The sequence below is a fragment of the Oncorhynchus gorbuscha genome, linkage group LG19 (assembly GCF_021184085.1).
Source record: "Oncorhynchus gorbuscha isolate QuinsamMale2020 ecotype Even-year linkage group LG19, OgorEven_v1.0, whole genome shotgun sequence".
Taxonomy (NCBI): domain Eukaryota; kingdom Metazoa; phylum Chordata; class Actinopteri; order Salmoniformes; family Salmonidae; genus Oncorhynchus; species Oncorhynchus gorbuscha.
This window is the reverse complement of record NC_060191.1, coordinates 39,361,362-39,386,962: the sequence shown is the minus strand read 5'-3', so window position 1 is coordinate 39,386,962 and position 25,601 is coordinate 39,361,362. Positions and strand designations below refer to the sequence as shown.

Genomic DNA, 25,601 nt, shown 5'->3' with positions numbered 1-25,601 from the left:
TTCCATTAAAGGTCCAACGCAATATCAAATCATTTCTGGGTAACAATAAAGTACCTTACTGAAATTATTTTTAATTCAAATGGTCAACATTATTCCTAGCAAAGAGAAATTTCTCAAGCAAGAATTTAGCGAGGACTGTCTGGGAGAGTTCTGAGTAGGGAGGGGAAAACTGAAAAGTAGCTGTTATTGGTAGAGAGGTTTGGAACTCTCTTTCTTATTGGTCAATACAAACACAGGAAAATCACGTTTTTGACTGCACTGGGCCTTTTTAGATCATATTGTATAAGATTACAAGGGAAGGGGAGGACACCTGATCCTAGATCAGCACTGAGACGCTTTGTGAATATGGGCACTGATGTAAAAATAAATAAATCCTACAACAACTGCTGGATATGAAAAATAGATTATGGATTTGATTGATTGATTTACCAGCATCCTTGGCTACGGTCTCCACGCCTATTTTGCGCATCTCAGCCATGTAACCGAGCACGGTAAAGATGACAAACCCAGAGAGGAAACTGGTCAGGCAGTTCACAGAGCTGGTCAGCAACGCATCCCTGAAATAAGGGGAGAGGGGGGGGGGGAGTGAGAGAGGGGTAGAGAGCGAGGGCAGAGTGAGGGGGAGAGAGAGAAAGAAAGGGGATGAAGAGGGAGATAAGTGAAGAAAGAGAGGGAAAGAAACAAAACAAATTGTACTGTATCAAGAGAAATGGAGACTCACTTGTAACAGTTGTTGTGAAAGGGGTTGTAGCTGGCAAAGGCCATGAGAACCCCAAAACCTGGCCCCAGAGAGAAGAAGATCTGAGCTGCAGCATCAATCCATACCTGGAGGGAGAGAGAGAGAGAGAGAGGTGAGAGAGAGAGAGAGAGAGAGAGAGAGAGAGAGAGAGAGAGAGAGAGAGAGAGAGAGAGAGAGAGAGAGAGAGGTAGAGAGAGAGAGAGAGAGAGAGAGAGAGAGGTAGAGAGAGAGAGAGAGAGAGAGAGAGAGAGAGAGAGAGAGAGAGAGAGAGAGAGAGAGAGAGAAAGAGGGAGAGAGGAGAGAGAGAGAGAGAGAGAGAGAGAGAGAGAGAGAGAGAGAGAGAGAGAGAGAGAGAGAGAGAGAGAGAGAGAGAGGGAGAGAGGGAGAGGGAGAGGGAGAGGGAGAGGGAGAGAGGGAGAGGGAGGGAGAGGGAGAGGGAGAGGGAGAGGGAGAGGGAGAGGGAGAGGGAGAGAGAGAGAGAGAGAGAGAGAGAGAGAGAGAGAGAGAGAGAGAGAGTGAGGGAGAGGGAGAGAGGGAGAGAGGGAAAGGGAGAGAGAGAGGTGGATAAGAAAGCGGGAAGAAGACAAACTAGGTATTAGGAAAACATCAGGCAGTGTGACTCGGTGCCAGTGTGTTGTATGATGACAAAGGATTGGCTGTAAACCTAAACAAATAGTGGGCCAACTCACTGTGGTGCTGAGTAGTTTCCCCCAATCAGGTTTGAGGTAGAAGACCACGCCCCTCCAGGCTCCAGGTAGAGTGGCCCCACGAACGAGCAGCACCAGCAGGACAAGGTAGGGGAAGGTGGCTGTCACCCACACCACCTGAGAGAGAGGGGAGAGAGAGAGGGGTGGGGGAGTGAGAGAGAGAGCGAGAGAGGGGTGGAGGAAGAGAGAGAGGGAGATAGAGAGAGGGGTGGAGGAAAGAGAGAGAAGGGTGGAGGAGAGAGAGAGAGGGAGATAGAGAGAGAGGGAGATAGAGAGAGGGGTGGAGGAGAGAGAGAGAAGGGTGGAGGAGAGAGAGAGGGAGATAGAGAGAGGGTGAAGGAGGAAGAGAGAGAGGAAGGAAGAGATGCAGGGAGCGACAGAGAGAAAGAGAGGGGCACGTATGAATAGGAGGCATCAGTGAGAAACAGAGTTCACAGTGTTTACCTACTGTGATCTACTGTTTATCTACTGTTTCTCCATCCCCCAGCCACGCTCACCTTGCCAGAGGTCTTGACTCCCTTCCAGATGCTGAAGTAGACGATGGTGAAGATGAACAGGAGGCAGAGAGCCAGCTGCCAACTCACACTGCCAAGCTGGTGCAGACCTGGAGACAGGTGTACCTGCAGTACCTGACGCCTTTACGGAACAGAGGAGTGAGGGATGAGCAAAATGGATGAGGAGCGGATAGGAGGTTAAAGAGAGAGGAGTGAGGGGGATAAGGGGAGGGATGAGGGATCAGGAGAGAGGGATGAGGAGGAAGGTGTCAGACGAGAGGGATAAGGAGAGAGGGGTGAAAGAGTGGGGCGAGTGAGGGATAAGGTGAGAGAGGGGTTGAGGAGATAGATGAGGGGGGGGGGGGTCAACCAGGGAAAAGAGAGGGATTGTCAGGAAGAGAGATGAGAAGAGGGGATGAGACAGAATAACAGAGAAAGGAGTCATTTATAGGGAAATAGAGTGATCAAGAGAGGAAAAGCATTCATACATCTGGCAGCAACCTGCTACAGATAGATGGGGATAATTTATGATATTTTGAAAGAAAATAAACAGTTGCTCTTGTATGGCGTGTGTTTGTTTAGCTAAAGTATCAGCCTCCCGGCGAAGGACGCTAAATAAACGCATTGAGCAACATTTGATTTGATTTCCAGGGTCATAAAAGGTAGAACGTGAAAGGACTAGGCAAGAGATAGATGTGATGCTGACACAACAGAAGAAGGACATAAGATAACTTGGCAAAAATAACTTGGTACGGTGAAAGATGATCGAGATGATCGAGCTAGATGCCAGGTTGCCAGTTAAGGAAACATACCAGATGGACAGAATGACAAGGTTTATGAAAAAAAGAAAGAAATTCTGGTGCCAGACATGAGGCAGAGGAGTTAAATGAACACGCAAAATGTAAACACTTATGTCAAATAGATAAGTTGAAAATATTGCATGTTAAAAGCACTGTTTGTGTGTGTGTGTGTGTGTGTGTGTGTGTGTGTGTGTGTGTGTGTGTGTGTGTGTGTGTGTGTGTGTGTGTGTGTGTGTGTGTGTGTGTGTGTGTGTGTGTGTGTGTGTGTGTGTGTGTGTGTGTGTGTGTGTGTGTGTGTGTGTGTGTGTGTGTAACCAGTTTCATAGTATTCTTTAGGTAGATGCACAGATAACAGTTGAATGAACATTTCAGACAAGTTTGGGCCGACTAAACATTTTAAGTTCAGGTAACACTTTAACCGAAAAGTTAAAATTTCTATCTGCCGGGTCTTCTCCCATCTCCATCCACCTATCCATATCTACCTTTCATCCACCCGTCCATATCTACCTTTCATCCACCTGTACATATCTACCTTTCATCCTCCTATACATATCTACCTTTCATCCACCCGTCCATATCTACCTTTCATCCACCCGTCCATATCTACCTTTCATCCACCTATACATATCTACCTTTCATCCACCCGTCCATATCTACCTTTCATCCACCCGTCCATATCTACCTTTCATCCACCCGTCCATATCTACCTTTCATCCACCCGTCCATATCTACCTTTCATCCTCCTATACATATCTACCTTTCATCCTCCTGTACATATCTACCTTTCATCCTCCTATACATATCTACCTTTCATCCTCCTGTACATATCTACCTTTCATCCTCCTATCCATATCTACCTTTCATCCTCCTATACATATCTACCTTTCATCCACCTATCCATATCTACCTTTCATCCTCCTATCCATATCTACCTTTCATCCTCCTATACATATCTACCTTTCATCCACCTATCCATATCTACCTTTCATCCTCCTATCCATATCTACCTTTCATCCTCCTATACATATCTACCTTTCATCCTCCTATCCATATCTACCTTTCATCCACCTGTCCATATCTACCTTTCATCCTCCTATACATATCTACCTTTCATCCTCCTATCCATATCTACCTTTCATCCACCTGTACATATCTACCTTTCATCCTCCTATCCATATCTACCTTTCATCCTCCTATCCATATCTACCTTTCATCCACCTGTACATATCTACCTTTCATCCTCCTATCCATATCTACCTTTCATCCTCCTATCCATATCTACATTTACATTACATTACATTTAAGTCATTTAGCAGACGCTCTTATCCAGAGCGACTTACAAATTGGTGCATTCACCTTATGACATCCAGTGGGACAGTCACTTAACAATAGTGCATCTAAAACTTTAGGGGGGGGGGGTGAGAGGGATTACTTATCCTATCCTAGGTATTCCTTAAAGAGGTGGGGTTTCAGGTGTCTCCGGAAGGTGGTGATTGACTCCGCTGTCCTGGCGTCGTGAGGGAGTTTGTTCCACCATTGGGGGGCCAGGGCAGCGAACAGTTTTGACTGGGCTGAGCGGGAGCTGTACTTCCTCAGTGGTAGGGAGGCGAGCAGGCCAGAGGTGGATGAACGCAGTGCCCTTGTTTGGGTGTAGGGCCTGATCAGAGCCTGGAGGTACTGAGGTGCCGTTCCCCTCACAGCTCCGTAGGCAAGCACCATGGTCTTGTAGCGGATGCGAGCTTCAACTGGAAGCCAGTGGAGAGAACGGAGGAGCGGGGTGACGTGAGAGAACTTGGGAAGGTTGAACACCAGACGGGCTGCGGCGTTCTGGATGAGTTGAAGGGGTTTAATGGCACAGGCAGGGAGCCCAGCCAACAGCGAGTTGCAGTAATCCAGACGGGAGATGACAAGTGCCTGGATTAGGACCTGCGCCGCTTCCTGTGTGAGGCAGGGTCGTACTCTGCGGATGTTGTAGAGCATGAACCTACAGGAACGGGCCACCGCCTTGATGTTGGTTGAGAACGACAGGGTGTTGTCCAGGATCACGCCAAGGTTCTTGGCGCTCTGGGAGGAGGACACAATGGAGTTGTCAACCGTGATGGCGAGATCATGGAACGGGCAGTCCTTCCCCGGGAGGAAGAGCAGCTCCGTCTTGCCGAGGTTCAGCTTGAGGTGGTGATCCGTCATCCACACTGATATGTCTGCCAGACATGCAGAGATGCGATTCGCCACCTGGTCATCAGAAGGGGGAAAGGAGAAGATTAATTGTGTGTCGTCTGCATAGCAATGATAAGAGAGACCATGTGAGGTTATGACAGAGCCAAGTGACTTGGTGTATAGCGAGAATAGGAGAGGGCCAAGAACAGAGCCCTGGGGGACACCAGTGGTGAGAGCGCGTGGTGAGGAGACAGATTCTCGCCACGCCACCTGGTAGGAGCGACCTGTCAGGTAGGACGCAATCCAAGCGTGGGCCGCGCCGGAGATGCCCAACTCGGAGAGGGTGGAGAGGAGGATCTGATGGTTCACAGTATCGAAGGCAGCCGACAGATGTAGAAGGATGAGAGCAGAGGAGAGAGAGTTAGCTTTAGCAGTGCGGAGCGCCTCCGTGATACAGAGGAGAGCAGTCTCAGTTGAATGACTAGTCTTGAAACCTGACTGATTTGGATCAAGAAGGTCATTCAGAGAGAGATAGCGGGAGAGCTGGCCAAGGACGGCACGTTCAAGAGTTTTGGAGAGAAAAGAAAGAAGGGATACTGGTCTGTAATTGTTGACATCGGAGGGATCGAGTGTAGGTTTTTTCAGAAGGGGTGCAACTCTCGCTCTCTTGAAGACGGAAGGGACGTAGCCAGCGGTCAGGGATGAGTTGATGAGCGAGGTGAGGTAAGGGAGAAGGTCTCCGGAAATGGTCTGGAGAAGAGAGGAGGGGATAGGGTCAAGCGGGCAGGTTGTTGGGCGGCCGGCCGTCACAAGACGCGAGATTTCATCTGGAGAGAGAGGGGAGAAAGAGGTCAGAGCACAGGGTAGGGCAGTGTGAGCAGAACCAGCGGTGTCGTTTGACTTAGCAAACGAGGATCGGATGTCGTCGACCTTCTTTTCAAAATGGTTGACGAAGTCATCTGCAGAGAGGGAGGAGGGGGGGAGGGGGCGGAGGATTCAGGAGGGAGGAAAAGGTGGCAAAGAGCTTCCTAGGGTTAGAGGCAGATGCTTGGAATTTAGCGTGGTAGAAAGTGGCTTTAGCAGCAGAGACAGAGGAGGAAAATGTAGAGAGGAGGGAGTGAAAGGATGCCAGGTCCGCAGGGAGGCGAGTTTTCCTCCATTTCCGCTCGGCTGCCCGGAGCCCTGTTCTGTGAGCTCGCAATGAGTCATCGAGCCACGGAGCGGGAGGGGAGGACCGAGCCGGCCTGGAGGATAGGGGACATAGAGAGTCAAGGGATGCAGAGAGGGAGGAGAGGAGGGTTGAGGAGGCAGAATCAGGAGATAGGTGGGAGAAGGTTTGAGCGGAGGGAAGAGATGATAGGATGGAAGAGGAGAGAGTAGCGGGGGAGAGAGAGCGAAGGTTGGGACGGCGCGATACCATCCGAGTAGGGGCAGTGTGGGAGGTGTTGGATGAGAGCGAGAGGGAAAAGGATACAAGGCAGTGGTCGGAGACTTGGAGGGGAGTTGCAATGAGGTTAGTGGAGGAACAGCATCTAGTAAAGATGAGGTCGAGCGTATTGCCTGCCTTGTGAGTAGGGGGGGAAGGTGAGAGGGTGAGGTCAAAAGAGGAGAGGAGTGGAAAGAAGGAGGCAGAGAGGAAAGAGTCAAAGGTAGACGTGGGGAGGTTAAAGTCGCCCAGAACTGTGAGAGGTGAGCCGTCCTCAGGAAAGGAGCTTATCAAGGCATCAAGCTCATTGATGAACTCTCCGAGGGAACCTGGAGGGCGATAAATGATAAAGATGTTAAGCTTGAAAGGGCTAGTAACTGTGACAGCATGGAATTCAAAGGAGGCGATAGACAGATGGGTAAGGGGAGAAAGAGAGAATGACCACTTGGGAGAGATGAGGATCCCGGTGCCACCACCCCGCTGACCAGACGCTCTCGGGGTGTGCGAGAACACGTGGGCGGACGAAGAGAGAGCAGTAGGAGTAGCAGTGTTGTCTGTGGTGATCCATGTTTCCGTCAGTGCCAAGAAGTCGAGGGACTGGAGGGAGGCATAGGCTGAGATGAACTCTGCCTTGTTGACCACAGATTGGCAGTTCCAGAGGCTACCGGAGACCTGGAACTCCACGTGGGTCGTGCGCGCTGGGACCACCAGAGTAGGGTGGCCGCGGCCACGCGGTGAGGAGCGTTTGTATGGTCTGTGCAGAGAGGAGAGAACAGGGATAAACAGACACATAGTTGACAGGCTACAGAAGAGGCTACGCTAATGCAAAGGAGATTGGAATGACAAGTGGACTACACGTCTCGAATGTTCAGAAAGTTAAGCTACGTAGCAAGAATCTTATTGACTAAAATGATTAAAATGATACAGTACTGCTGAAGTAGGCCAGCTGGCAGTGGGTGCGTTGTTGACACTACACTAATCAAGTCGTTCCGTTGAGTGTAATAGTTTCTGCAGTGTTGCTATTCGGGGCTAGCTGGCTAGCTAGCAGTGTTGTTTACGTTACGTTGCGTTAAAAGAACGACAATAGCTGGCTAGCGAACCTAGAAAATCGCTCTAGACTACACAATTATCTTTGATACAAAGACGGCTATGTAGCTAGCTACGATCAAACAAATCAAACCGTTGTACTGTAATGAAATGAAGTGAAAATGTGATACTACCTGTGAATGCGACCGGGTAGTTGAGTTCTATACAGAAGACGTTGGCTAGCGTTGGCTAGCTAGCAGAGTCACCTACGTTAAGGACGACAAATAGCTGGCTAGCTAACCTCGGTAAATTAAGATAATCACTCTAAGACTACACACTCTAAACCTAAACAACACAATTATCTTGGATACGATGATACGAAGACAGCAAAGGCAGCTATGTAGCTAGCTAACACTACACTAATCAAGTCGTTCAGTTGAGTGTAATAGTTTCTCCAGTGCAGCTAATCAGTGGACGTTAGCTAGCTGGCTAGTGAAGACTACGTTAGGACGGCGAAATACGATAATTACGCAATTATCTTTGATACAAAGACGGCTATGTAGCTAGCTGAGAAGAAATTGCTAAGATTAGACAAATCAAACCGTTGTGATATAATGAAATATAATTAAAAAGTTATACTACCCGCGGGAGCGAAGTGCAGATGCGACCACTCGCTCCAACCGGAACCGCATCCTCCTATACATATCTACCTTTCATCCTCCTATACATATCTACCTTTCATCCACCCGTCCATATCTACCTTTCATCCACCCGTCCATATCTACCTTTCATCCACCCGTCCATATCTACCTTTCATCCACCCGTCCATATCTACCTTTCATCCTCCTATACATATCTACCTTTCATCCTCCTATCCATATCTACCTTTCATCCTCCTATACATATCTACCTTTCATCCTCCTATACATATCTACCTTTCATCCTCCTATACATATCTACCTTTCATCCACCCGTCCATATCTACCTTTCATCCTCCTATACATATCTACCTTTCATCCTCCTATACATATCTACCTTTCATCCTCCTATACATATCTACCTTTCATCCTCCTATACATATCTACCTTTCATCCACCCGTCCATATCTACCTTTCATCCACCTATCCATATCTACCTTTCATCCTCCTATCCATATCTACCTTTCATCCTCCTATCCATATCTACCTTTCATCCACCTGTCCATATCTACCTTTCATCCTCCTATACATATCTACCTTTCATCCTCCTATCCATATCTACCTTTCATCCACCCATCCAGTCACTGTCCTCTCTGCCTCTCCTCCACCGAGGCCATCATGCAGTCTACCCCTCCATCCTCTACTGTCTAATGTCCCTGGCAGCCCCCTTTTCCTTGTCCCTCCGTCCTGCCTTGCACTTACATGGTCTTGACTTACGTATAGAACTCCTCGGCGGGCGAGATGGACGTGTTGGTCCAGGTGACGTTGCTGTCGGTGGACAGGTAGCGGAGACAGTTGACCGTGTTCCAGGGGTTGGAGCACGTGGTCCAGGGCAGGGTGGGCCGGAACGACGCCAGCAGGTAGTACAGGGCCCACGCCATGATGGTGTTGTAGTAGAACGCAATGTACAGCGCTATGATGCAGATGGCGAAGCCGATACCTTTCGCAGAAAGGAAAAGACAATGTAAGGTATAATGCATGACAATGCAGTTATGATAATGCATCGTCAGACTTGTCATGAACCCGCACAGCCCCTTTATAACATCCTATAATCATATATAGATAGTTACGGTGATAACTGTTGGGGAGAGAGAGCGAGAGAGTTTGTGATGGAGAGAAGAGAGTCTGTTTTTCCATTAGGATTAACACAGGTATGAATGAACGAGAGAGGAGGCAGAGAGTAGGGTAGAGAGATAAACGAGGCATAGAGTGGGGTAGAGAGACAAACGAGGCAGAGAGTGGGGTAGAGAGACAAACGAGGCAGAGAGTGGGGTAGAGAGACAAACGAGGCAGAGAGTGGGGTAGAGAGACAAACGAGGCAGAGAGTGGGGTAGAGAGACAAACGAGGCAGAGAGTGGGGTAGAGAGACAAATGAGGCAGAGAGTGGGGTAGAGTGACAAACGAGGCAGAGAGTGGGGTAGAGAGACAAACGAGGCAGAGAGTGGGGTAGAGTGACAAACGAGGCAGAGAGTGGGGTAGAGAGACAAACGAGGCAGAGAGTGGGGTAGAGAGACAAACGAGGCAAGTGGCGGACCAGGGCATCGAGCAAACCAGACTCTGACCAGATGGGAAGAGAGTTTGAGATGAAGGTGTGTTCTGTGTTGTGGGATTGGTCGGGGATAACTCGCTCCATCCATCACTCAGAGATCTAAACCTATCTATCTATTTTCAAGCTAATTCAAGTCCGACTCAAGTAGGAGATGACATTTGGAAACAACTGGGATTTACATAACATGACGTTTCTAAGCATGCTGGCATTTCCGCGGGAAATGTGACAATTTCCATAACAGAGAGCTGGACATCACCACAACAAGGGAATGCAGAGACTTTCATGAGGAACGTGCTGAAGGGGTCGGAGAGTTCATATTATCTGTCTCTCAGACATTCACTCATCTATCTGCTCTAACAGGCAGCTAGCTGCTCACTGTCTTTCTGGATCTACCACTCCACTCCTCTTTTCCCCCGACTTTCCTTTTCCCCCGACTTTCCTTCTCCCCTGACTCCTCTTCTCCCCTGACTCCTCTTCTCCCCTTCTCCCCTGACTCCTCTTCTCCCCTGACTCCTCTTCTCCCCTGACTCCTCTTCTCCCCTGACTCCTCTTCTCCCCTGACTCCTCTTCTCCCCTCACTCCTCTTCTCCCCTGACTCCTCTTCTCCCCTGACTCCTCTTCTCCCCTGACTCCTCTTCTCCCCTCACTCCTCTTCTCCCGACTCCTCTTCTCCCCTGACTCCTCTTCTCCCCTGACTCCTCTTCTCCCCTCACTCCTCTTTTCTCCCCTGACTCCTCTTCTCCCCTCACTCCTCTTCTCCCCTGACTCCTCTTCTCCCCTGACTCCTCTTCTCCCCTCACTCCTCTTCTCCCCTCACTCCTCTTCTCCCCTGACTCCTCTTCTCCCCTCACTCCTCTTCTCCCCTGACTCCTCTTCTCCCCTGACTCCCCTTCTCCCCTCACTCCTCTTCTAACCTCACTCCTCTTCTCCCCTGACTCCTCTTCTCCCCTCACTCCTCTTCTCCCCTGACTCCTCTTCTCCCCTCACTCCTCTTCTCCCCTCACTCCTCTTCTCCCCTTCTCTCCTGACTCCTCTTCTCCCCTGACTCCTCTTCTCCCGACTCTTTTCCCCTTCTCTCCTGACGCCTCTTCTCCCGACTACTCTTCTTCCCCGATGCCTCTTCTCCCGACTACTCTTCTCCCCCGATGCCTCTTCTCCCCTGACTCCTCTTCTCCCCTTCTCTCCTGACTCCTCTTCTCCCCTCACTCATCTTCTCCCCTGACTCCTCTTCTCCCCTTCTCCCCTGACTCCTCTTCTCCCCTGACTCCTCTTCTCCCCTCACTCCTCTTCTCCCCCGACTCCTCTTCTCCCCTGACTCCTCTTCTCCCGTGACTCCTCTTCTCCCCTGACTCCTCTTCTCCCCTGACTCCTCTTCTCCCCTGACTCCTCTTCTCCCCTGACTCCTCTTCTCCCTGACTCCTCTTCTCCCTCACTCCTCTTCTCCCCCGACTCCTCTTCTCCCTCACTCCTCTTCTCCCCCGACTCCTCTTCTCCCCTTCTCTCCTGACTCCTCTTCTCCCCTGACTCCTCTTCTCCCGACTCTTTTCCCCTTCTCTCCTGACGCCTCTTCTCCCGACTACTCTTCTCCCCGACTGCCTCTTCTCCCGACTACTCTTCTCCCCCGATGCCTCTTCTCCCCCCGACTCCTCTTCTCCCCTTCTCTCCTCCCGACCCCTCTTCTCCCGACTCCTCTTCTCCCCCGACGCCTATTCTCCCCGGACTCCTCTTCTCCCCGGACTCCTCTTCCCTCCCGACTCCTCTTCCCTCCAGACACCTCTTCCCTCCAGACACCTCTTCCCTCCCGACTCCTCTTCCCTCCCGACTCCTCTTCCCTCCCGACTCCTCTTCCCTCCCGACTCCTCTTCCCTCCCGACTCCTCTTCCCTCCCCCGACTCCTCTTCCCTCCCGACTCCTCTTCTCCCCCGATCCTCTTCTCCCCCGACTCCTCTTCTCCCCTTCTCTCCCCCGACTCCTCTTCTCCCCTTCTCTCCTGACCCCTCTTCTCCCGACTCCTCTTCTCCCCTCCCCTGACTCCTCTTCTCCCCGGACTCCTCTTCTCCCCCGACTCCTCTTCTCCCGACTCCTCTTCCCTCCCGACACCTCTTCCCCCCGACTCCTCTTCCCTCCCCTGACTCCTCTTCCCTCCCGACTCCTCTTCCCCCCGACTCCTCTTCCCTCCCCTGACTCCTCTTCCCCCCGACTCCTCTTCCCTCCCCTCTTCTCCCCTCCTCTTCTCCCCTCCCCTGCCTCTTCTCCCCTGACTCCTCTTCTCCCCTTCTCTCCTGACCCCTCTTCTCCCGACTACTCTTCTCCCCCGACTCCTCTTCTCCCCGACTCCTCTTCTCCCCGACTCCTCTTCTCCCCGACTCCTCTTCTCCCCCGACTCCTCTTCTCCCCTCTTCTCCCCCGACTCCTCTTCTCCCCCGACTCCTCTTCTCCCCCGACTCCTCTTCTCCCCGACTCCTCTTCCCTCCCGACTCCTCTTCCCTCCCGAATCCTCTTCCCTCCCGAATCCTCTTCTCCCCCGATGCCTCTTCTCCCCTGACTCCTCTTCTCCCCTTCTCTCCTCCCGACTCCTCTTCTCCCCTCACTCCTCTTCTCCCCTGACTCCTCTTCTCCCCTGACTCCTCTTCTCCCCTTCTCCCCCGACTCCTCTTCTCCCCGACTCCTCTTCTCCCCCACTCCTCTTCTCCCCCCGACTCCTCTTCTCCCCTGACTCCTCTTCTCCCCTGACTCCTCTTCTCCCCCACTCCTCTTCTCCCCCGACTCCTCTTCTCCCCTCACTCCTCTTCTCCCATCACTCCTCTTCTCCCCTTCTCTCCTGACTCCTCTTCTCCCCTGACTCCTCTTCTCCCCCGACTCTTTTCCCCTTCTCTCCCCCGACTCCTCTTCTCCCGACTCCTCTTCTCCCCGATGCCTCATCTCCCAACTACTCTTCTCCCCCGATGCCTCTTCTCCCCTGACTCCTCTTCTCCCCTTCTCTCCTGACCACTCTTCTCCCGACTACTCTTGTCCCCCGACGCCTCTTCTCCCCGGACTCCTCTTCTCCCCGGACTCCTCTTCCCTCCCGACTCCTCTTCCCTCCCGACTCCTCTTCCCTCCCGACTCCTCTTCCCTCCCGACTCTCTCTTCCCTCCCGACTCCTCTTCCCTCCCGACTCCTCTTCTCCCCCGATGCCTCTTCTCCCCTGACTCCTCTTCTCCCTTCTCTCCTGACCCCTCTTCTCCCCGACTCCTCTTCTCCCCCGACTCCTCTTCCCCCCCGACTCCTCTTCTCCCCCGACTCCTCTTCTCCCCTCCTCTTCTCCCCCGACTCCTCTTCCCTCCCGACTCCTCTTCCCTCCCGACTCCTCTTCCCTCCCGACTCCTCTTCCCTCCCGACTCCTCTTCCCCCCGATCCTCTTCCCCCCGACTCCTCTTCTCCCCCGATTCTCTCCCCTGACCCCTCTTCTCCCGACTCCTCTTCTCCCCCCGACTCCTCTTCTCCCCCGACTCCTCTTCTCCCCCGACTCCTCTTCCCCCTCCCGACTCCTCTTCTCCCCCGATGCCTCTTCTCCCCTGACTCTTCTCCCCTTCTCTCCTGACCCTCTTCTCCCGACTACTCTTCTCCCCCGACTCCTCTTCTCCCCCCCGACTCCTCTTCCCTCCCCTGACTCCTCTTCTCCCCCGATGCCTCTTCTCCCCTGACCCCTCTTCTCCCCTTCTCTCCTGACCCCTCTTCTCCCGACTACTCTTCTCCCCGACCCCTCTTCTCCCGACTCTCTTCTCCCCCGACTCCTCTTCTCCCCCGACTCCTCTTCACTCCCGACCCTCTTCTCCCCCGACTCCTCTTCTCCCCCGACGCCTCTTCTCCCCCCGGACTCCTCTTCTCCCCGACTCCTCTTCCCCCCGACTCCTCTTCCCTCCCGACTCCTCTTCCCTCCCGACTCCTCTTCCCTCCCGACTCCTCTTCCCTCCCGACTCCTCTTCTCCCCCGATGCCTCTTCTCCCCTGACTCCTCTTCTCCCCTTCTCTCCTGACCCTCTTCTCCCGACTCCTCTTCTCCCCGACTCCTCTTCTCCCCCGACTCCTCTTCTCCCCCGACTCCTCTTCTCCCCGACTCCTCTTCTCCCTCTTCTCCCCCGACTCCTCTTCCCTCCCGACTCCTCTTCCCTCCCGACTCCTCTTCCCTCCCGACTCCTCTTCTCCCCCGATGCCCCGACTCTTCTCCCCCGACTCCTCTTCTCCCCTTCTCTCCTGACCCCTCTTCTCCCGACCCTCTTCTCCCCCGACTCCTCTTCTCCCCCGACTCCTCTTCTCCCCCGACTCCTCTTCCCTCCCGACTCCTCTTCTCCCCCGATGCCTCTTCTCCCCTGACCCCTCTTCTCCCCTTCTCTCCTGACCCCTCTTCTCCCGACTACTCTTCTCCCCGACCCCTCTTCTCCCGACTACTCTTCTCCCCCGAATCCTCTTCTCCCCCGACTCCTCTTCACTCCTCTTCTCCCCGACTCCTCTTCTCCCCCGAATCCTCTTCTCCCCCGAATCCTCTTCTCCCCCGACTCCTCTTCTCCCCGACTCTTCTCTCCCGACTCCTCTTCCCTCCCGACTCCTCTTCCCTCCCGACTCCTCTTCCCTCCCGACTCCTCTTCTCTCCCGACTCCTCTTCTCTCCCCTCCCGACTCCTCTTCTCTCCCCTCCCGACTCCTCTCCTCTCCCGACTCCTCTCCTCTCATAACTCCTCCATAACACTTATCAAAATAGTTGACAAGCTTCATTGGGTTAACAAAATTAGTCGAATCCACTCCCCTCCTCTCTTCTTACCCTTGAAGATGGGGCAGATGTGTTTCCAGATGGAGATGCAGCCGCTGCGGTGGAACTGCCCCAGAGCCAGCTCCATGTAAAACAGAGGCACGCCACCGAATACCGCCATCAACATGTAGGGCAGCAGGAAGGCACCTGGGACAACAGGTAGGGGAGTGGGGGAGAGAGAGGGGTAGATAAAGAGAGAGAAGGCACGCGAGAGAGAGAGAGAGCGTGGGAGAGAGCGAGAGAGAGAGAGAGAGGGGTGCGAGAAAGTGCGGGCATGCGTGGAGAGAGAGGGCACACGAGAGAGAGAGAGAGCGAGGGAGCGAGAGAGAGAGGGAGCGAGAGAGACAGGGCACGAGAGGGAGCGAGAGAGAGAGAGGGAGAGAGAGGGCACGAGAGGAAGCGAGAGAGAGAGAGAGGGCACCCGAGAGAGAGAGGGCGCCGGAGAGAGCGAGGGCTCGCGAGAGAGGGCACACAGGAGAGAGAGGGCGAGAGAGAGAGAGAGAGAGAGGGAGAAGGAAAAAGCGGAGGTTGGGGTATATTGAGTAAAAATCATTTCATTCATGGGTCAAAAATAGAAACTCCACATGTTTCATATCTGCACTCTTTGCCAGATTTCTACACACCTTATCTAACAACAACTGACATCAACATCTGGAACATTCAACACTGACCTGTAGCTGACCCTAAAGAGCAAAGGGAGTGAGAGGAGGAATTGGAAATGTCAGAGAAAAAAAGACATGGCGAACCCTGGAGAGTACCAGGGAGATAGGGGCTTGGCTGGACTGGAGCCCGTCTCTGTATTTGATTAGGAATTCATATCTCTGTGGTTGACATGAAAGCAAAGATAACTGTTGATTCAGTAGCTGGGACTAGGAGACAGGTTATTAAGCAATGAGAGAGAGAGAGAGAGAGAGAGAGAGAGAGAGAGAGAGAGAGAGAGAGAGAGAGAGAGAGAGAGAGAGAGAGAGAGAGAGAGCGAGAGAGAATAGATTGAAGCCACTCTCATAAAAACAGACAATTAATAGTGTTGCTTCTATCAAGTGTCTCCCTGTCTCCATCTCTCTTTCTCTCTTTCCCTCACTCCCACTAAACAGAGAAACAGGATATTGCAAAGATTGTATTATTGCAAATTCAATAAAATGAAATCGGAGGCCTGTATTTGATGTGAGGAGGAGAGTTGTAGAAAGGCAGGGAGGATAGCAGAGTTCCCTTGTAAACATCTGGGAACATTAAATTAACATTCATTACACAAGGTTTAACGTTATGTATTTACCCAGTGCTATTTCTGTCCGAGGTGTAAATGTTCATTTGATCAAAGTTTTGGTTGGTTTGAATGGTCTGTGTTTTCCAGACGCTCTGTCCGATTTATCTATCTTGCTTTATCTAGCTATATGATTAAGTGTGAAAATATGTTGGGTGGAAAACTATATTCAATCTGCATTAATGCTTATTGTTACCAGTATACTGTAGATGGTTTAGTTTCCTCTGTCAATTTCCTTAACCTCCCTTTCCCCAGCTACAGATTCTCTCCTTTCCAGTGTTACTTTCTACCTCAACCTGGGTTGTGTTCATTAGGCACCAAACGTAAGAAAACAGGCTGAAACAAGGAGGGACTACCTAGACTTGTCCAACAAGAAACGCTTATTTGAGCTTTTTGCAACAGCGTGCTCCATTGAACAGGCCCGGGTCTCACCTCCGCCGTTTTGGTAGCAGATGTAGGGGAAGCGCCACACATTTCCCAGGTCCACGGCGTAGCCAATCACAGACAACAGAAAGTCCATCTTCTTGCTCCAGGTTTCCCGGGGTTGGTCCAGACTGGTCTGCTGGACCACCAGAGTCCTGAGGGCCCCTGCGGGTACACCCCCCGCTCCCTCCTTGGGGCTCGGTGCTGTGGACGTGGGGTACCCGTTGGACACCCCTCCTGACCCCCCACCAGAGTTCACTTTGGGGTCCCCCTTCTCTGCCACCCCTCCGTCAGCCAGCATGAGTCTGCCGTTCTCCTGCGATGACTCCTCCCCTTTCTCTTTCTCCCCTCCTTCGTTCTCTCTGTCCATCATCATTGACTGTTTCATCTCCATGGCGATGGCCGGTGGTTAGTGGCGTGGTGTGGTTGTTAGCGACGACGGTGGACTTGTGGCACGGTGTGATGAGGTGCCCATCAGGGGATGAGGGATATCATAGAGAGAAGCGGAGAGGAAGAGGTGTGGCCTGGCCAGGGGGGCGCCGCTGTAGGGTTAGACACTTGGACTGGCTCCACTGCCTTCTATGACAAACACCAGTGTTGACACAACCTGTATCAGACTGCAACACAAACACAACACCGCTTGTGTAAATGACCATTGTGATAACAACAGGACATGTTTAGAAATGAAAATGTTTTTGGGGGGAATTACTTGTGTATTTTGCCTTGAATGGTTTGCACTTTATTTGGGCTTCTCTGGAAGATCCTGAGTGGTTAGTTAACACAGGGAAAGACGGAGACAAATGGGTGACTGTGATATGTCACTATGGGGTTAAACGTGTGCAACACTGGGGGAATTGTGAAACCTGAAAGTCCCTGCCAAATAAGGCCTGAGGGGATTCTGCTAGAACACGTTAGTTTATTTTCTTTCTTGACATTGCTGTTACTGCCGAAGCTACAATCACATCTGTAGGTCTCTATACCTTTGGAGATAAAAAAAAAAAATATGAATGTTGAACTTCACCATATAAATTAGATGAAAATAAAAAGAATTTAGACAGCAACAAGATTTGTAAGGAAGAAAAAACAGTTAGAAGAAGTCGTTTGATAGATGAAATCAATGTGCAAGTCAGTGTGTTAAGGCAGGATGGAACACGTTGATAGGATTTGAAACCGACTGACTTCCTCTGATTCTGCTAACCCTGATAACACATAATATCAAAGAAAACACGTATCACAGACATATTCTTCTTGTACCGTAATGTTCCTTTGTTAGTATGAGTATAATCAAGATATCATAGCAAAAAAAAAAAATGTGTTAAATCAAATTAAGAAACAAACTACTTTGTATGTAACTCCTTTAAAAAAATGGTTTTGGGGGGGGGACTACTTTTTAAATGTATTTTTATGTTTAACTACTTTTCAGCAGTAGATATTTACCACAGTTATATGCAAAAGTATCCAACAGGAGCGTTTCTCCTGTCCTTTTCCATTGTGTTCCCTGTTGCCTTTCTCTTCACTGCAAACGACCCTTCATTCTGGGGCCTTTTAATGTCAATTATTGAGAATGATCATTTTCATGTCATTTAATCCATATACTGTATATGTTAGACAAAGTATAAGGCTTAGCAATAGACTGGGGAAAAAAGTAGCGTACCAGTGTAATGTGATATTGGTTATAATGTACAGACTCGCAATAAAGTCGTTTAATAAAGTAGTGTATTCATTCACATTATTAGGAAGCTATTTTCCTCGAACAGGGAAACTACAATGAAAGTGATGAAAGTCGTCTCCAGAAAGATGTAGTTTGTGACGGGGCTCGGAATCATACCATGTTTTTCTATGTTGGAATTTCACACCGAAAGAAACAAATCATTGTGCGTCTCTTTGACAAATATCATAAACACAATTGTATCTTAAAATTATCTTGAAATTAATTGAATATGCGCTATATTACATTGACTGAAGATGCACAAAAAATAAATATATATATTTTGCCGATTCTTTTAATTTACAAACGTTAACCGCATACCCCGCTTAAAAAGTCCCGTGATTTGAGTAAAAAACGTTGGAAAATGAAGGGGAGAAAAAAAGGTTTTGGAGGTAATCGCCTCGTTTATACTCGTTTGCTTCAATTGGAATTTAATGGCAAAGGGAGAGTTAATTCAAATGGAATGCAATTATCCCAATTAAAAGTAATTGTCCTGCTATTCTCCATGGGATTCCAGTCCATAACCCCTATCAGTCAAACAGAACGCTCCTATCCAAGCCACATAAGGCACCTGGACTGACAACAGAGTTTATATAGGAGGTGGAGGCAGAGCATTTGATGGATATTCATAAATAAAGATGAGAAAACAACGGCTGGAAGAAAGAGTGCAAAGTGTAACCCACAAATAAACACTGGGGGTAACAATTAGTTCACTATTGTAAAGTGGCTGTTCCACTGGATGTCATAAGGTGAATGCACCAATTTGTAAGTCGCTCTGGATAAGAGCGTCTGCTAAATGACTTACATGTAATGTAATGTAAACTCAACAGATAAATGAAACTTCCTTTAAAAGTACCATCTTTTTTGACTCGCTGGGTTGCCGTACGGCACTTACATTAGCTCAGCACTGAGTAACGTCACACAACCACTTCATCATCAACGATATTCCAGCTGAGAATGAAATCACTGAACAACATATTCCAAACATCATCGCGATCAGATCCAACACAATCCTACAAGTTCTGAAAATCGGTGCAACTTGGAGCTATGAAGAAAAAACACTTTTGTCAAGGTTACCATAGTGTAAGCTTGCAAGAAAGGCATTTCACTGTACTGTACACGTGACATTAAAAACACTATAACATAAGGGGGACGGGGGGGACGGGGGCCTTCCAATGTCCGTCACCGAACACTTCACCTTACGTTAACAAAGAGCCTGCAATTCTGTCAGTACAGAAGAACACCGAACACACACCGAGAGCAACCATCGCGCCAACTCTGAGCATTATTGTTCCGCCACAGAGACAGACAACCAATGATGTATATTAGAAATATTGAGTAGTGGATAAGGAATCAACTCTAGCCTTCTCTGGAAACAAAACAAACACAATAAATGATCACAACTTTGGGGTTTCTAGCGGGAGTACTTCTTGTTTTCGTTGTAAGACAATGAGGAAGGCGAACACCTAACTTGATCTCCATCACTATTCACCACTGTATCTAGTCTCTACGGCGCACGAACTGTAGTCGACGTTGCGTCAAATCAGACACGCTTCAAAATCAGACAATTCAACCCAATGGAACTTTTGTCCCCCTCCTAGAACTTATGTGATGCTCTGCCGTTGCATGGACTTGCCAGGATAAGCATGAACAAACACATCAAGACACACTGTTTGCCCAGTAGAGCACTCAAACCTCGTCCATCATCACACTATAGACACGTTGACGTTTGGTCTGGCGCAAACACATATATGCATAGAACCATGGAGAAACACACACACACACAAAACTTCACACACAATGTCCAGAATGCAGCCCTACCGTGCAGCGGTTCCGTAGTTATGTGGGGGTCTGCGTCAGGGTGGTACTCACCACTGTCCCTCTGAAGAACACGTACAGACACTCCCCCCTACACCCCTGCTGGAGTTTCTTACACCCTTTTCCTCCGCTCTCTCTCGCTCTCTGTCTCTCTCTATCTCTCTCTCTCTGTCTCTCTCTCTCTGTCTCTCTCTATCTCTCCTAAACACAATCATATTGTCTTACGGCTTACTTCGCTTTTGGCATCATTTACATCGACGTGGGAAAAAATGTGCAGTGCTATATGTACACGGCTACATGCACAAATCATTTTGTGTTGTTGTTGGACAACCTGGATAAAGTTCCAGACATCTGGTAGCTGCACCGCTATCCGCCTGTCATCGCCGGACTGCAATCTACACTCCTCATCAGCTATGGAATATTGAAGAAGATAAATAGAGGATGATTTCCCGAGGCCTTTGTTGGTCTCACCTTACGGAGTCACCCCCCTCTCTGTGTTGCTTTAACAGCCGCCGTCAAAAGCATCCCCTCGTCCCCATGACTAGCTGTGAACAAAACACAGAGTGTATCCTCACACATCATTCTTACTCCGGTACACTCTAAATCCCTGACAGACAAATTCACGGGCAGCCTCAGACAACTTTCAGCAGCTCCATCGAGTCTGCAGGCTGAAAACGCTCTACGGTGATCACTTAGCTGTTCTTATCAGCTGAATCGTATGCCCATGAACTTCATCTGTCATAATACAACCAGGGCTGTAGATAAATCATGTTTGACCCGAAACATTAAAAAGGTAGGGTCCAGAAATAGAAAGCCAGATAGTGCCGCTAAGGGATAAAAAAAAGTCCTGAGAGAGCATGTTGACGAATCTTAAAACTAAGAATTACCATGAACTTGGCTTAACTAGATCATTGGTTTTCGAGACAGAATGGGAAGACATCTAAGAGTGACATTATGAGCAGTTTGCCGAGCTAATGTGCTTATCAAGATGTATTTGGCGGTGAAGGGGTTTCTCTGAAGGAGCTGTCACTCTCGACCGGACGCTGCCCTCCTTTCCCATTGACCTGTTGGCCCCCTCTTCCCCCATTTGCCAATGGTTCTCTCATTCCACCTGGCAAGACTATTGCCTGGTTTCGCAAACATCTCCAGCCACAAAGAGGAGTTGAGTTGTAGGCTACGCATTCCTCTCAAAATAACGAAATATTGTAAACAAAAAGGGAATAGTGACATGACGTAAATGGGAGTCGGTCTGAAGTGCTGGATGAGCAGCGTTGCACGTTACACAGCAACGCAGAAGAGCAACAGATGACCAGTCCAAATGCATCTTCAATCTCACTCAGCTCTCCGGACTAAAAATAACAAGCCAATCACCAAGCGGTAGGAAGTAGTCCGCGATAGGAACCCATACGCCGAATGACAGATTGAAGGATAGTGTGCTTATCCCCTGGGACAAACAACACCCAACACACACACACACACACACACACACACACACACACACACACACACACACACACACACACACACACACACACACACACACACACACACACACACACACACACACACACACACACACACACACACACACACACACACACACACACACCCAACACACACCACACACACACTAAAACAAGCACTTACAGGAAGCATATCAGAACTAACTCTGCCATGGTGTTGTTGGACATTTGATTTGGCAGTGCCCACCTCGTGCCTTTCCCAAACAAACGCAAACAAAGACCTACAGGAAGCCATTAGGCATCAGCAGTCTGAAAAGGCCTTCGCTGCATCTGTCTAAAACACAATCAGCTAACAGGTGTCCGCTCTCCAAGCGCCCCTCAGAGTGTGTTTCCCAGTTCCTTGGTAACCCTTAGATCAGGTGGAATACATCCAGATAAAGAAGTGTTTGGAAAATGTCAAGTGTGTCATGCCAGGTAGGTGCACTCCCTCATCTCGCCTCTTCGTTGGTGATGCTCCCCACCATCTCCCGGTCTGAACTAGGCAGATCCGGTATGGATACCTAACCTCACCCTTCTGGCTAGAAGATAGCAATGCTCTCTATTGTTTCATATCTAAAAAGGTCTACTTAATGGAATTGATGCATTATGATTCCATCCATTTATGGTTACTGAGGCCCCTTGACCTCCTGTAGACTTCGAGGACAAGCATCTTAACCTTTGAACTATTTAAAAAGTGTTTTGCAGTTTCCTCTGACTAAATGTGGTTCCCACATACAAAACCAGTCATATTGGGTCTTGAGCAACCCCAGCTAGCTGAGGAATAGCTGTAAAAAAAAAATCTCCACACATCTCCACCGTAGAGTAGGAAAGAAAAACAAGGATTTATGCAAGGAGGCTAGGACTCCTAACAGCATGGGACAAGTCAGCACTCTCATTAATATCTGAACCTTCTAACACTCATGTGTGAGCAAGTATGTCTCTGTGTGTGCCACGTGATAGAGAAATCTAATTTCTAAGGAAGAGGGAAATGTGTAGATATCGCTGGGGAACATAAGAGTTGAGAGAGAAAGGCAGACAGAGAGAGAGACAGAGGTAGAGAGACAGAGAGAGAGGTAGAGAGAGAGAGGTCGGTAGGGCGGTAGAGACAGACAGAGAGGGAGATCGATCGAGAAGGTAAGATTAGCCAGAAAACACAAGAGGACTAGGGGACATTGTAGGCAGGGAGGGAGCCAGTCATGGGATCATTTAATCTCTTCAATTACAATCACTGGCAGCTGCCCTCTATCAGCAAGTTAGGAGCCTAATCTCTTCATCTCCCTGTCCTCTTCCACCTCTCTCTCTCCTCCCCTCCTCTCACTCTCTTGCCGTTCCCTCCTCCCCATCTCACTCTCTCTGTTCCCTCCTCTCCCTCTCCCTCTCTCCCTGCCCTCTTCCCCCCTCACTCTCTCCTCCCCTCCTCTTTCGCTCTCTCTCCGTGCCCTCCTCCCCCTCTCACTCCCTCCCTTCCCTTCTCCCCCTCCCTCCCTTCCGTCTCCCTCCCCATTTTAATTTACCAGAAGTTCTTATCCAGAGCGACTTAGTCAGCGTGTCCAACGAAGCTAGATAAAAACTACCACGTAGCGTTTCTCTCCCTCTCACCGCCCTCCCTACTATCTCGCAGAGAACGTAAATGTGTCTTTTTGCTTACAACCCAACCCCCTGAGACACTCTCTCTCCGTCCTCTACTTCTCCTCTCTCACCCTCCTCTTCAGTCTCTCCTCTCCCTCTAGGCCCTCGGTCTGTCTAGACGGAGTACTTCTTGTCAACACAACAGGTTGGGATTGTCCCGGGCGACGCGGCTCAGGGAGAAAAGAGCTCCCTCTGGTACAGCTCAGAGGAACTGCACTCACTCGGTCTCACCATTACAGCAACACAGGGGCTGGGACTAAAGGTGCTGTTCAATTCGAGACAAACATATGGAACGTACTGCGGTCATTATAGCAAGACTCATTGAAAATCCAACAACGGCCATACACAACCATGGTATATGATTAGGAGGTTGAATAATAGAATAACTAAATCTGCAATAATCCCCAGCAGATATGAAGGGCTCCACAAGCACTACCTGGGTCCTATAAAACATGCCTACAGTAATCTCCATTGATTCTTCCTGGTGAGTCTCCCAACACTAAACAGCAAGACCATTCCAAGTTTTAGAGCCGATGATTTATAGATATGGAACCTTTGCTTTATGGCTGTTTTGAGAGGCTGGGAAAAAGAAAACATATGTTGTTGTGTACTCATACAGTATGTATTATATCCTACGTAACATTTTCATTCAGTATTTATTTCTATTCCCTGTACATATGAATGTGTGTTAGTCTTGGTCCGGGACAGTGGAAAAAAATTAGGTGGAATTGGAACAAAAGCAATTCTACTGTAGCAATAGGTCAGGTCCAAGCTGTGGATAGCATAGAATGGTGACTGAGAGGGAGAAAGAGAGGTGTGTCCTACCTGGGGTGAAGTTGGGTGCTGCTGGGACCAGCAACCAGCTCTGCTGTCCATAGACGTCCAGCTCACTCCCAGTCCCGACTCGGCATCCTGGAGGGGCAGGGCACGGATACACACTGGACAAAGCTAGGCTTCCCCAAGGCCACATTCTACTTTGCCTTGATTAGAGACACACGCACACACACACACACACACACACACACACACACACACACACACACACACACACACACACACACACACACACACACACACACACACACACACACACACACACACACACACACACACACACACACACACACACACACACACACACGCAGCTTTTGCCAGTGCAGGGATCCCTTGCTCTTAATCCAAGACGCATAGTTCTGAAAGGGAAAGAAAGAGCCTGGCTGAGTGGCAGTGGGGCTATCCCTGACTCCTCTTACAACCACCTGCATTAGACTATCATACACCATGTGTGTGTACGTGTGTCAGGGTTAAGTCTCGAGGGTAGGGACTTCCAAGTCCAGTCACTGGAGGCCCACAGAGAGAGTCACACACAGAAGACAACACAGTCCTTGTAATCATGACTATTTTTACATAGAGATACTCACAACGCCTCACTCTTAACCAGTGTGGGGGTGCTGCTGCGAGTGCGAGTCACTCCAATCTGTGGTAGGTTAATCCCCATCTCTCTCTCACACACACACACACACACACACACACACACACACACACACACACACACACACACACACACACACACACACACACACACACACACACACACACACACACACACACACACACACACACACACACACACACACACACACACACACACACGAGGGGAGGCAGAGAAATAAACAAAGCAGAACAATCCATCCTCTGAGGGTTTTAAGTTGGTGTGAAACAAAGGACTTTGAGCCCAGATAAATCCTCGGTAGTGGTGACGTCAGGACATCTACCAGTCCATCAGAGCCAGGGAAAGTCAGAGAATTGGAGGGTATAATATGAGTCTTGAATAAGCGGGCTGTGTGTGTATTAAGTGTTGAATGAGTCACCATCCAGACTCCCATCACAATCAGGTCAGTCAGACAAAGCCCTGAAAAGATGAAGTGGAAGTTCTTGGAATCTCTCTCTGGGAACACAGGGGGAGGCTAAACTACAAAGCTACATATTTGCTACTCAGTGCTGCCAAGGAAAAGGTACAGCACCTAAAAGCCCCTTAACAGCCTCTCTACTACATCTCAATCCTGGGCCCAGCTGGCCCCAAAGCCCCTCACATGGAAACTAACTCTGCGTGTGTGTTCATGATGGAGTGAGTGTGTTTGTGGCGGAGTGTGTGTGTGGGTGTGTGTGTGTGTGTGTGTGTATGTTCATGACTTTGTGTGTGTATGTTCATGACTTTGTGTGTGTGTGTGTGTGTGTAACTCTCTAGCAGCCTATGTGAAAAACCCATTCCATCCCCTCCAAACTCTTAACGCTGCTAAACATACCAAACAAACTCAACGGAGAGATTAACATCAATCTCCCCGAAGAAATAGTGAAACAAGAGATCTGACAGCTTTACTGTGTTGCTCCTCTATTGTGTTTAGTCATACAAGCCTCTAAGTAGGTGTGCTGATCTAGGATCATCCCCCCCCCCTCCTGTCCACTGAATATCAATTTTGATCTATTATGATCTAAAAGGCAAATCTGATCGGAGATCAGCACTCCTCCTCAGACTTGAGATGATCCATAAACAGGAACCTAAGGTGAGAGGGCTGACGGTACGGACCTGAATGGTTCTCACGTCCACGTGTTCCACTTATACAGTGCTCCCTACTTACAGGAGAAATCTGCACTGGGACATTCATAGCTACGACAATAACAAGTCTCTTTTGTGCCAACAGGGGAGAGCTGGTGAAAAGTGAGACAGGGGTTGTGACGCAAATGAAGGAGCCAAGAGATAAAGCCAGTGGACCACAGAGGGAAAGGAAGGTGGACTTTTACACACGCTGTGTTCATGTCTGTGTGGAGTTCAACGGTAAGGGACACACACACACTCGCCCTCTCTTCCGTCTGACC

General features: G+C 49.6%; 1 protein-coding gene and 1 long non-coding RNA gene across 4 annotated transcripts in view; both read right to left on the bottom strand.

The window, feature by feature from the left end:
- Window positions 1-23,767, bottom strand: part of LOC124004758 (sodium-dependent serotonin transporter-like) — a 33,705-nt gene extending 9,938 nt beyond the window's left edge. Inside the window, exons 1-9 of one of the 3 annotated variants that reach the window (XM_046313527.1) lie at window positions 23,550-23,767; window positions 16,777-16,830; window positions 16,077-16,684; window positions 14,396-14,530; window positions 8,765-8,987; window positions 1,944-2,082; window positions 1,429-1,563; window positions 722-825; window positions 430-557 (exon numbers count right to left, since the gene is read on the bottom strand). In XM_046313527.1, coding sequence (XP_046169483.1) covers window positions 430-557; window positions 722-825; window positions 1,429-1,563; window positions 1,944-2,082; window positions 8,765-8,987; window positions 14,396-14,530; window positions 16,077-16,461 — 1,249 coding nt within the window. In that variant the 5' untranslated portion in view covers window positions 16,462-16,684; window positions 16,777-16,830; window positions 23,550-23,767. Of the gene's footprint in view, window positions 1-429; window positions 558-721; window positions 826-1,428; window positions 1,564-1,943; window positions 2,083-8,764; window positions 8,988-14,395; window positions 14,531-16,076; window positions 16,685-16,776; window positions 16,831-19,596; window positions 19,744-23,549 lie in introns of those variants that run through there. The other 2 variants (XM_046313526.1, XM_046313528.1) reach the window with 2 other exon arrangements.
- LOC124004761 lies at window positions 2,950-8,743 on the bottom strand. Its single transcript, XR_006833526.1, has 2 exons — window positions 8,546-8,743; window positions 2,950-3,958 (listed from the first exon to the last, which is right to left on the bottom strand). It is a non-coding gene; the product is annotated as an uncharacterized LOC124004761 (long non-coding RNA).
- Window positions 23,768-25,601: the final 1,834 nt, after the last annotated feature.